The sequence below is a fragment of the Mastomys coucha genome, unplaced genomic scaffold, assembly GCF_008632895.1.
Source record: "Mastomys coucha isolate ucsf_1 unplaced genomic scaffold, UCSF_Mcou_1 pScaffold15, whole genome shotgun sequence".
Lineage (NCBI taxonomy): Eukaryota > Metazoa > Chordata > Mammalia > Rodentia > Muridae > Mastomys > Mastomys coucha.
The window spans coordinates 150,358,409-150,370,000 of NW_022196897.1; the positions used below are offsets into that span (position 1 = coordinate 150,358,409).

The window sequence follows — 11,592 nt, forward strand, 5'->3', positions numbered from 1 at the left end:
GGGAGAGAGGGAGAGAGGGAGAGAGAAAGAGGTGATAAGATCAGAGGGCGGTGAGATCCTGAACCAAGAGATTTGAGAGGCGGCTTCAAAGGAAAGCAGACCCTCCAGGAGAAGGCAGCCCTGGCAGCCCTGCCAGCCCTGCCAACTGCGTTCTTGGACTTCTGACTCCAGGAACTGTAAGGCTGGGAACTGATTTTGCCTTCAAGGCCCTCATTTGTTATAGCAGCAATCAGAAACATGGCATCGTCAGTTCAGCCGTTGATTAGACATGCCACTTTGGGAAACTACATGGCTCCATCTTGTCGAAAATGGGAATGACGAAGGTAGTGATTATTTTTAGCATTTATTTTTACATTATTAGAACCATTGTCATCATCGTGGCTACTCCTTGATTCACAAACAACTGCCCTCCACTCCCTCTCTCCTCCTGCCCTTCTGGAATGTGGCTTTAGAGAACACAGGCTCCCGTCAATCATATCCTTCCACTCCCTACTCCTCTCTCTCCTCTAAGGTATCCAGCCTTTTGGCACCTGGAGTCCAGGCCCCTCCCTTTCATCCGTTCTGACCCCGCCCTATTTCTGACCATTCCAATGAAGTAGGAACAGGTGGCAGGTGGAAGTCAGGGAACAGCCTAATGGAGTTCTCGCCTGTTTGACCTCAGATTGTAAAGCCTGGCTGATAAATGTGCTTGCCAGCTGAGCCATCTTGCCATCTAAGACACTAATTATCTCACAAGGAGGTTGTCTGAATAAGAACGGATACAATGGCAATACTAGGAAATCACTTAAAACCAGGTCCAAGACATAAGAATAATTGCTAACTACCATTAACAAAGGACCTAAAATATATGTCCGGCAGTGTCAGGTACCTTAGCATAAATTCCTCTAACCACAGTCCTGCTTGTCCCAGTTAAACCTTGTCCCAGCTTTAACAATGGCAAAACAAACCCAGAGGAATTTACCTGACGCTCATTCTGGATCTGGACGTATTTGAAGCATTAGTTTGCCGCGTGTACCCGGGAAGTTTGTGTTCCTTGCTGATGGGGGGGGGGGGGGGGGGGGCGTGTGGCTCAGCTTTGTTTCTTGAAGGAGTTGCAGAGGGAGAGCCACAGGCCCAGGGGTGCCACCAAGTGCCAGAGGCAGATGATACAATCCAGGTGGAGCCCATCTCTCATCCCCCACTCTTTCTGTTCAGGGACTCAACTGCGTCCCCCACCTCCCCAGCCAGGTCCCAAGCGGCCTCTGAGCCACATTTTTGGCTCCAGAAGACAGGAACAGCAAGAAAACGAAGTGCTAGAGGATGGGGGCACTCAGACTTCCTCGGACCCAAAGGTTCTCGGGGCACCCCCTCCCTCCCCACGTCCTACATAACGGGCCATCTGTTCTGGGCTGAATAAACAAGAGACGGGAAGCAGCGGCCCCCTGCCCCCAGCCCCAGTACTGCACAATGCGCCTTTCTCCAAGAGGACGCCGCCCGGGCGGGCGCCTGCGAGCACGCTCCGTCTGAACTCCCCTCCCTCTGCCAGCATAGCACTAGCCACAAACCGACCCCGTGAAAACTGATGTGTTTGGGTTTTTTTTTTTTTTTTTTTTTTTTTTTTAGAAAAGGAAAACAAACAAAGCTCGCGGCGAGTGTAGCAGTCCTTCCCCGCCAGCACCTCCCCATCCCCTCGTCCCCATCCCCTAAATCTGGCTCCTGGTTCAAGTGAGGCCAGCTCGAAGGCAGCGCTTGGGGCCCGCCAGCGCCCCCTCCCGGACAGTCCAGGCTGCGGGGCTCGGGCTCGGCCTCTCGTGGCTGCTCGGACAGCAGGCGACCCTCACTTCCGGTTCGCCAGCTGGTTCTCCAGCTCCTCCAGGCGCTCGGTCAGCCGGGCCAGTAAGCGGGTACGGTTAAGGAAGCTTTGGTCTCAGAGATCCATCCCTTCACCCGCCCTGCAGCCCGCACCTCCAGCCCCAAAGGATGTGGTTCTGCGTCAGGCTCTCGAGCGCCCCCAGCGTGCGGCCCTGGAACTCCACGAGGCTTTCGCATTCACAGGGACTCCGAAGCTCTGTCCCCGCGCTGATGCCCTCCTCTGCAAGCAGAGAGCCAGAGTCAAGGGAATGAGAAGCCAAAAGGGAGCTCACCAGGCTTCTGATACACCTCTACCGAGTCGGTGGTGGCGTATGCTTTGGATTTAGACCTGGCCTGAGTCCCAGCCGTAAAATGGATATAATGAAAGAACTACCCACTGGTGGTTGTGAGGATTTACGTATGTGTATCAACTTGCAAGAGGAATTCTCAAACCCTGGTGCTTTCTAGGATATCCACGGAGCTTACTAGAATCCAGATTCTGATTCAGAGTGAGAATCTGTATTTTCAATAAGCTCCTGAAGTCCATGGATTTCACTTTGATTAGAAAAAGTCCAGATGGATGAGCTCTCTCCAAACGAGACACGACAAACAATGGACTGTTCTCTATCTGTCTTGCCCGATTCAAAACCCACAAGCCAACCTGGAGCTATTTAACACTTGAAATGTGGCTGATGTAACTGAAGAACTCAGTTTTTATTTTGTGTTATTGCGACCAATTGTAATTCATCATACACATGTAGCAACTGAATACCTTATTGACACAATATCTAAAGCAATGCCAGGCACAAGTCAACCCCTCATTGTGTATTTCAAGTAAACCAGCATTCGTCAAGCTGTGGTCTGTGGGCAAGCAGTACCAGCACAACCTAGGAATATGTCATAATGGCAAATTATCAAACCCTATCCCAGACCGAGTGAGTCAGGATGAAACCCAGCAATGTGCGATTCCACTGATTCTGATGAAATTAATGTTATAAGTTACAGATCCAAGTGAGGCATGGTAGTACACGCCTTTGGTCCCAGTGCTCAAGAGGCAGAGGCAGAAGGAAGGATCTCTGTGAGTTTGAGGCCAGTCTGGTCTACAGAATGAGTTCCAGGAGAGCAGCCAAAGCCACACAGAGAAATCCTGTCTCAAATGCAAAAAGAAAAAATTGTGGATCCAAGTTTATCTCCACACACACTTCAACATCTGAGAGTGGAGCACAGATAAACTTGGTTGTCTGTTCCCTGACCAGTACAGAAAACACTGGTCATTATTACAGAGATAGTATCACTGTTAGTCCACGCCATTTTCTATTTACTTTTTATTATGTGTGTGTCTGATATATGTGTGAAGGCAGACCACGGCACTCACGTGGACATCAGAGATCAACTATTGGGAGTCAACTCTCTCCTTCCACCTTTTTGAGGCAGGGTCTCTCTTTAGTTTTGCCTATTAATCCAGGCTAGCTTGGCCTGCAAGCTTCCAGGTGCTTCCATCCCCACCCCCCATCTTCCTGTAGGGCTGCTGGGAACAGAGGCGAGCCATCACATTGGGCTTTTTTGATAATGTATTCCAGGATCAAACTCAGGTCACCAGGCTTACATGGCAGTTGCTTTTACATGCTGAGCCATTTCACCAGCTCTTGTTTTTAATATTGCAGGTAATAAAATAGTGGCACAATTCTTAGCACTCAGTCTCCACAGGAAGTTTCTATTATCAGTCAAACCCTCATCCTAGCCAGGCGGTGGTGGTACATGCCTTTAATCCCAGCACTTGGGAGGCAGAGGCAGGCAGATCTCTGAGTTCGAGGCCAGCCTGGTCTACAAAGTGAGCTCCAGGACAGCCAGGGCTATACAGAGAAACCCTGTCTCGAAAAACCAAAAACCAAAAAAAAAAACCCCTCATCCTTCCCAACCTTGTGTCATTTTACTGATGGCCTCATTAACACTCCCAAACATCACCTCTGACTTTAGAACTGTAGAACCCAGGGTCACAGAAGGAAGAGGATCTGCCTGGGCCTTTATAGTCAGCCAGTGAAGAGCCTTAGCCAGAGAGCTCCAACCTGCCTCAGAAATCTAAAGCTGGCAGTAACTTTGGGAATCTTTCCTCTTACAGAAGAGGGTAAGGTAGGGCAGGGGTTAAGTAAGTTATCCAGAGTCCATTGTAAGTAAGTCGGGGCAGGAAGGGTCCTAAAGCCTGATGTGTCCACACACCTTAGTTAATTGTTAGAGTTGGTGGCAGCGCAGGAAGCACATTTAACTGCAGAGTCTCTGCCCCGGACACAGCCCTGCTAACTTACCTCTATCAGCAGTAGACACTGGAAGAAGAATCACATCTTAGACCTGTGTTAGAATCTAAAGACCCCATGGTCAAAATCAAGCACCCCACCAAGAACCTTTGTCCCCTATAAGGTCCAGCTGCTCCATGCAGGCACATCTAGATCCTTTCCCCCCTAGCTGGAGACCAAATGCATTGCAATGATGGCATTTATGGTCTATGTCCCCAGAAAGCACAAGCCACTGTAAAAAAATAAAAATTTAAAAAAAAAAAAAAAAAAAAAAAAGACAACCCTGTCCTGTCACTTTGCCAAGTCTATAAATTTGAATCCTAACAAACTGGAGGATTATAGTTGGTTCCACTTATGAATGCTAAATTTGATTTGCTTTTTTAAAAGTTTTCTCTCGACCTGGAGTGACAGCTGAGTAGTTAAGAGCACTAGTTCAATGCCCAGCAACCACATGGTGATTCACAACCATCTGTAACTCTGGTCCCATAGGAATTGATCCCCCCCCAACTTCTGGCCTCCACATGTACCAGGCCCGTCCATATATGCAGGCAAAAGGTGTGCATAAAATACAATTCTGAAAGTATTTTTAATAATAAAGTTTTCTCAAGTTATTCCAGACACTACTAATTTGAGTGAAAAAAAAAAATCCCAATGCCTCATTGACTCTGATGTGCACACAAAGCCTGTGAGGGTCCGATTAACTGTCCCGGGCTGAATTTTTGACAAGCTACAGTAAGGTGACAGACCTGGTCTGGGTTTTACATAACAAGTTCTGTGTAGAGAGCTGAAGGGTAGTGAAGTGCTGAGGACCAGGGCATCTATCAGAGGCTAGGCAACAAAACAACAAACCCCGCCCCCATCCTTCCCACCCCCTCACCCCCCAACCCCAGTACCCTCGCTGGAAAAGATTCACTCACCTGGGCAAATGCTGCCTTTGAGATTCTCCAGCAGGTGCGTCATGGTGCTAAAGTCCGGAGAGTAGGACACGTGCAATTCCGATGGTTCGGAAGCGATCTCACGCAGTTCTTCCTCCACAGCCTTGCCCACGCCCACGGCATACATGACGATGCCTGTAGGGCCCAGGCGCTCAGGAGAAAGCTCCAAGCCTGGAAAAAAACTGCTTCCCAGCCTCCACCCCAACCCCACACCAGTCCATCCCTTGCCAAACCTACCTTCCTCTTTGGCACGAGCTGCCCACACTGAAATGTCATCCTGAGAGCGGCCATCAGTGAACACCAAGCCCACACGAGGCACGTTGAGGTCGCGAGGCCGTGCACCCTGCGCCTCTGAGAAGCTGTGCTCCACCATGTGACGCAGGGCCAGCCCTGTCATGGTGCCGCGCTCCATGTACTCCACAGCCAAAACTGCCTGCTTCACCTCAGCTGCGGTGCCATAGCGGCCCAGAGGGAACTCGGTGCGCACCCGGCTGGAGAACTGCACCAGCCCAACACGTGTGCCCTCGGGGGACACATCGAGGAAATCCACAATCTGGTTCACGAAACGCTTCACCAGCTCGAAGTTCTGTGGGCGCACACTCTTGGAGCCATCCACCAGGAGAACAAGATCCACGTGGCCCTCCCGGCACCCTGCCAAGGAGAAGGCTTGGATGGAGGGGTCAGGTCCTTGCCGAGCAGAGCCACTTACTAATCTAATTATTCATTGCCAATATTTATCATATAATGCATACCAGTTTGCGTCCTGACTGTGTGTGCCCAGCAATCAATATATAACCATCATCCTCTTGTATGATAGCTTTTGATGATTAAGCGCTTAGCACTAACCAAATGCTTTGTTAAAAGCTTTTTTTTTTTTTTTTCAAGACAGGGTTTCTCTGTGTAGCCCTGGCTGTCCTGGAACTCACTGTGTAGACCAGGCTGGCCTCGAACTCAGAAATCCACCTGCCTCTGCCTCCCAAGTGCAGAGATTTAAAGGCAAACATCACCATCTCCTGGTTTAAACAACCAATAGTAAAAATACCACAATAGCTAGAGTATTCACTGATCACCTAGCATGTATCTGTCACAATTTCAAAGATTTTCTTTTTAAGATTTTTTTATTCTATGTATGTGATTACATTGTGGCTCTCTTCGGACATGCCAGAGGAGGCCATCGGATCCCATTACAGATGGTTGTGAGCCACCAAGTGGTTGCTGGGAATTGAACTCAGGACCTCTGGAAGAAGAGCCAGTGCTCTTAACCACTGAGCCATCTCTCCAGCCCTGTCACAATTTCCAAGCACCATGACAAGAACTACATTTACTGATGTTTATCATGTGTCAGACACTGAAACATCGTGCACGTTACACATGTTCTCCTTACGTGCTATTTCCATTTTCCATAAGCTAGGTTCTGAGGCTAAAGGGATTGTGACTTGCTTCCGTAGCTAACAGTGGCGAAGCCAAGACTGGAAGGAAGGATCATCTAAACCCCAAATCGCTGGACCTGCTCACTGAGACACTGCCTCCTTCATTCTGATCCGGGGGCTTCCAGAGTACCAGAAGGGAATTCAACAACAAAGAAGACATAATCCTGGCCCACGAGATCAGGCCAGACTGTAGCAAGGCAGACATGCCACGTGCCACAGTTAGGGAAAACACACCACAAGGAGGTGGTAGGGGAGCCCAAGACAGGAATAAATCACTTTCCTGGGAGTGGTTGAGGAAGGCTGCATGGAGGTGGTGAGGTTCGATTAGGAAGCCCAAGGTCATTATCAGTTATATAGCTAGTACATGGCTAGCCTAGGCTACATAAAACCCTGTCTCAATGTGATCATCTTTGGGAGGAAATTGGGATTAGACACAGACATGAGGGTCTGCCTTCATGAATGCAATTAATTAATGTCCTTGTAAGAGTTTCTAGAGAGCCTGCTTCCTCCATCCACCCATCCATCAAGGGAGAATAAAGAGAAAACTGTCCCGTATAAGCCAGGAAGCAGAGCCTCATGGGACGCCATATCTGCCAGCATCTTGGTCTTAGCCTTTCCAGAACTGAGAGATAAACACTTAAGACACTGTTGTAGCTTTGGTTTGTGCTCATGTGCTAGAAACTTGGTCCCCAGAGTAACAGGACTGAGAAGTGATTGAGACACAGGGATCTTATGGTCTTTCCATCGCAGTGATGTAAGTAACTTAGGGTGTTTGAGCCCACGACTTTGGAGATTTCAGCCCATGGCTGTCTGGCTCCATTGCCTTTGACCTGGGAAGAGGCCAGATATCATGACAGCAGGAAAATGATGGAGGAATGCAACATCCTTCATTATAGAAGGAAACAGAGACAGACAGACAGACAGACAGATAGACAGATGGACAGGAAGGGGCTAAAGCAAGACACTCTTCAAACAGGACGTGAAGGCACAAGCCTGTAATCTCAGCACTTGGGAGACAGACAGGATCAAGACCAGCCTGGAATACACATCCAAATCCCAGTCTTCAGGAACTGGAGTGAAGCTCACTTTGAAGAGTGGTTGCCAAGTGTACCAACCCCTGATTAGATCCCTAACACCACAGAAAAGGAGCGTGGTACCATCCGGAGGCAGTAGGATTAGAAAGTGCAAGGTCATTGTCAGTTACATAGCTAGTACATGGCCAGCTACGTAAAACCCTGTCTCAAAGAAAAATGGCATAGGCCGGGCGGTAGTGGCGCACACCTTTAATCCCAGCACTTGGGAGGCAGAGGCAGGCGGATTTCTGAGTTCGAGGCCAGCCTGGTCTACAGAATGAGTTCCAAGACAGCCAGGACTACACAGAGAAACCCTGTCTCAAAAAAACAACAACAAAAAAATGGCATACCCCCCAGTGACCCGCTTCCTTAATCTGGGGTCCATCCTCTATAGTTCCATCTCCCAACACCCTAAAAACTACTCTCATATTTAATCTATCATTGGGTTAGTCAATTAATAAGACCCCGGGGCTCTGAACATTTTTGCATTAAGGATCAAGCCTTTGATGCATGAGCCTTGAGAGGAAATACTTTCTATCTAAACCGTAACAGGCACATCACAGAATTGAGTAGGTCTCAAGAGACTAAAATGACCCTGTCAGTAAATGGTTACAAAGGATGGCCACCTCCTGTACTTGAACTCTCTCACACACACACACACACACTCTTCACTTCAAGGGTTCTCTTGTCATGTGGTCAGGGCCAATACCGAGATGTTGACACTATGCTTCAGATTGTGAGCCACATGAGCTCTATTCTTTATCAATCACCCAGCTTTGAGTGTTTTCTTTATAGCAACGCACACCAGTGTTACCACATTGCAACCCAAATGGGCTAGCACAGTCTTGAAGGATGAGTGGGAATTTGCCAAGGCAAGACAGGCATTCTAGAAGATTGGCACAGCACATACAAAGGCATGGGAGCTGGGAAGGGCATGACACATTCAGAGAGGGACAGGCCAGTATGACTGAAATGTTCAAGTGGGGCAAGAGATGGGCTAAAGGGTTGGCTAAAGTGGGACGATAATGAGCTTAAGGGATGGTTTCAAAATTGACCACATCCCACAATGAAAAAAGAGAATAATAATATACCATGGTGCATTTCACATAACTGTACATCCACCTCATGAGGCAATACTTACTCTCCTAAACTCAGGAAACTATTTTTCTTTTCTTTTCCTTAAATGCTGGTTGTAACCCACTAATTTGGTTTCATTATCCATTAATGTGGTTGTGCCCAGCGCTGGAAAAATTCAAGGGGAAGGCATTTGATCTTTATTTTGTAGACACTGGTGAACCACAAAAGGGTTTTGAGTGAAGGAGGATTATGATCGGATATGAATTTTGAAATCAGTCTTGACAGCAGGATAGAGGACTAGTTGGAACGGAAGCTGGGCATATGCACATCCCTCAACATAGGCACATACCCATCACTGTCTTTGGGGCTGTAACTGGGTATTGAAGAACAGGCAGGCAATGGGGCAGGGACAGACCCTCTGCCTATAACTCACGGTCACAGCTTTTGCCATCAGCCTGAAGTCGCCTCCCCTCGGGGCACAGGCAGTGGAAGGAAAGACCCTCACTCACACACTGGAACTCGCAGCCATGGTCCACGCCATTGCAGAAGTCCCTGACTTTAAAGGAGACACCAAGTAGGACTGGTCAGGCTAGATCCCAGCAGCTAGAATCCCTTTCTATTCCCCTACAAATATGAGAGACATCTCCTCACCCTGACAGCTTCTCCCATCAGGCAGTAGGTCATGACCCTCTCTGCAGCGACACTGTGGCCCCACTAAAGTGCTCACACATTCGTGCTGGCAGCTATGGTTTCCAAAGCTGCAGTAGTCAATGGCTGAAGGAAGGAAGAAATGGCAAGATGTCACTTCTGAGTGTCGTCATCAGGGGCCTCAGTTTAGAATGCTCACAGAGGGGCTGGCGAGATGGCTCAGTGGGTAAGAGCACTGACTGCTCTTCCAAAGGTCCTGAGTTCAGATCCTAGCAACCACATGGTGGCTCACAACCACCCGTAATGAGATCGGACACCCTCTTCTGGTGTGTCTGAAGGCAGCTGCAGTGTACTTATATATATAATAAATAAATCTTAAAAAAAAAAATTAAGAGTTACCTTGGTCATGGTGTGTCTGTTCACAGCAATAAAACCCTAAGACACTTGGCATGGGAGTATAGGTCGTTGCTAGCTGCCAGGGTGGCCTGGTGGTCTCTAGGCTTAGGGTATCTAAGCCTTGGAACCCCATTTCTCCTCTACAGAGAGTCATAAAGGTGCCGACTCCATCAGTCTCTGACTTGGATGGAGTCGGGAGAACGGGGTGGAGCAAGTGGGGCGGAGCTAGCCGGGCGACAGAGGTCCTGAGTTCAACAGCAGCCACACACATGATGGCTCACGGCCATCGGTACAGCTGCAGTGTACTTATACACATAAAATAAATAAAAAAATAAATATTAAAAAAAAAAGAATGCTCACCGAGAGGGGTCCATGGGAGGCTTACTCACCCCTGCAGCTCCTCTGGTCCTGCTGGAGCACAAAGCCAGCTCGGCAACGACAGAAATAAGAGCCCACAGAATTGACACAGAGGTGTTCACAGCCATGGGTTCCTTCAGCACAGAGATCCACGGCTGGAAAGAGGATAGAGTCAGCCTTCGCTCGGGGCTTCGTTTCACAGCCTAGCCAAACAGCCCTCTGAGGCTCTCTTTAATAAAATCCAGCTGAGAACCAGGAAGACGCTCAGTCTGTAAAGTGTCCGCTTCAGAAACATGAGGACCTGAGTTTAGATCCCCTGCATCCCTGTAAAAGTCAGGTGTGGTTGCTGTAGCTCTAGCCCTGGGATAGGCAGAGACCCGCAGGTCTCCAAAGACCACTGGCTAACCCTGTTAGCCAACTGGTAAGCCCTGGATGCAGTGAGAGAACTTGTCAATTAAATAATAATAATAATAATAATAATAATAATAATAATAATAATAATAATAATAAATTAGTAAATTATTATTATTATTATTATTATTATTATTATTATTATTATGTGGAGTGTTCCAGGAGATGGCTCCATGGGTAACACAACACTTACCTCACAAGCCTGTGACCTGAGTTCAATCCCCAAAACCCATTTAAAGGTGGAGGAGGAGAATCAAGTCCTAGGGTTGTCCTCTGACCTCGTGTACCCTGTGACACCGACTGATGCACTTGCACTCACAGATCACACATACACACTAATAATAAATCTATCTCTGGCCTCCACAGGCACTCACATACGCACGCATATGTGCACCGTTATTTTTTTTTTTTTTAATTAAAAAAGTGTTAACACCATGCCTTGCCCCTACCCTAAAGGTCATAATTAATTAGTCTGGTGTGCTCTCCAGACTTTTGGGAATTCATGTCATTTCTCTACAGTACCAAGTAACACTTTCATTCAAACCCTGGCCACATCCCAGAGCCCACTACTGAATCTGGCATATAGAGAACCCGATCCTCCGCAAGCTCATTAGCTCACAGGAAAATGTGAGGAGGGGCAGCTTCACCTGCAAAGAGCTTTTCCCTGTCTGAAAAATGGAGCACAGGGGGAAAAAGCACTTGACTTGGCCACTTCCCTCTGAAGAGGTGGGAGGGAGATCTGTTGCAGTGAGCACACTGGTCCTGCGCATGTGTGAAGCTGGTCTAGACCTGAACTAAGGAGGGCTGTGAAAATGTGGGGTTCCTGGGAAAGGAAGGGGCTGCAGTGGAGCAGGGATGGGAGGGGGTCCAGTAGCCAGCCAGCGGGCTAAAGATGGCGATGGGAAAACCCTGTAGTTGGATGATTGATGGCTCCCAGGAACAGGGGCATCTAATAGCAACTACAAGTAATGTTTTCTTTTCCTTTGTATGTTGGACTTTGACATTAATTAGATCCCTGCCCACTTCCACCTTTAACAGAATGGACACATGTACACATACATATGAAAGTGTGGCCAGGCTGGTGAGATGGCTCAGCAGGGAAGAGCACCGACTGCTCTTCAGAAGGTCATGAGTTCAGATCCCA

The 11,592-nt window shown here is 48.2% G+C and overlaps 2 protein-coding genes across 2 annotated transcripts in view; both read right to left on the bottom strand.

Annotated features, from left to right (window-relative positions):
- The window catches only part of Slpi (secretory leukocyte peptidase inhibitor), a 36,199-nt gene extending 35,160 nt beyond the window's left edge, over positions 1 to 1,039 (bottom strand). The window contains exon 1 of the mRNA XM_031373748.1: positions 962 to 1,039. The gene's annotated coding sequence lies outside the window, so the exon portion shown is untranslated. The remainder of the gene's footprint in view (positions 1 to 961) is intronic.
- A 644-nt stretch (positions 1,040 to 1,683) lies between these two features.
- The window catches only part of Matn4 (matrilin 4), a 15,898-nt gene continuing 5,989 nt past the window's right edge, over positions 1,684 to 11,592 (bottom strand). Inside the window, exons 5-11 of the mRNA XM_031373751.1 lie at positions 10,070 to 10,192; positions 9,288 to 9,410; positions 9,070 to 9,192; positions 5,294 to 5,707; positions 5,039 to 5,191; positions 1,965 to 2,071; positions 1,684 to 1,876 (exon numbers count right to left, since the gene is read on the bottom strand). Coding sequence (XP_031229611.1) covers positions 1,817 to 1,876; positions 1,965 to 2,071; positions 5,039 to 5,191; positions 5,294 to 5,707; positions 9,070 to 9,192; positions 9,288 to 9,410; positions 10,070 to 10,192 — 1,103 coding nt within the window. The 3' untranslated portion in view covers positions 1,684 to 1,816. The remainder of the gene's footprint in view (positions 1,877 to 1,964; positions 2,072 to 5,038; positions 5,192 to 5,293; positions 5,708 to 9,069; positions 9,193 to 9,287; positions 9,411 to 10,069; positions 10,193 to 11,592) is intronic.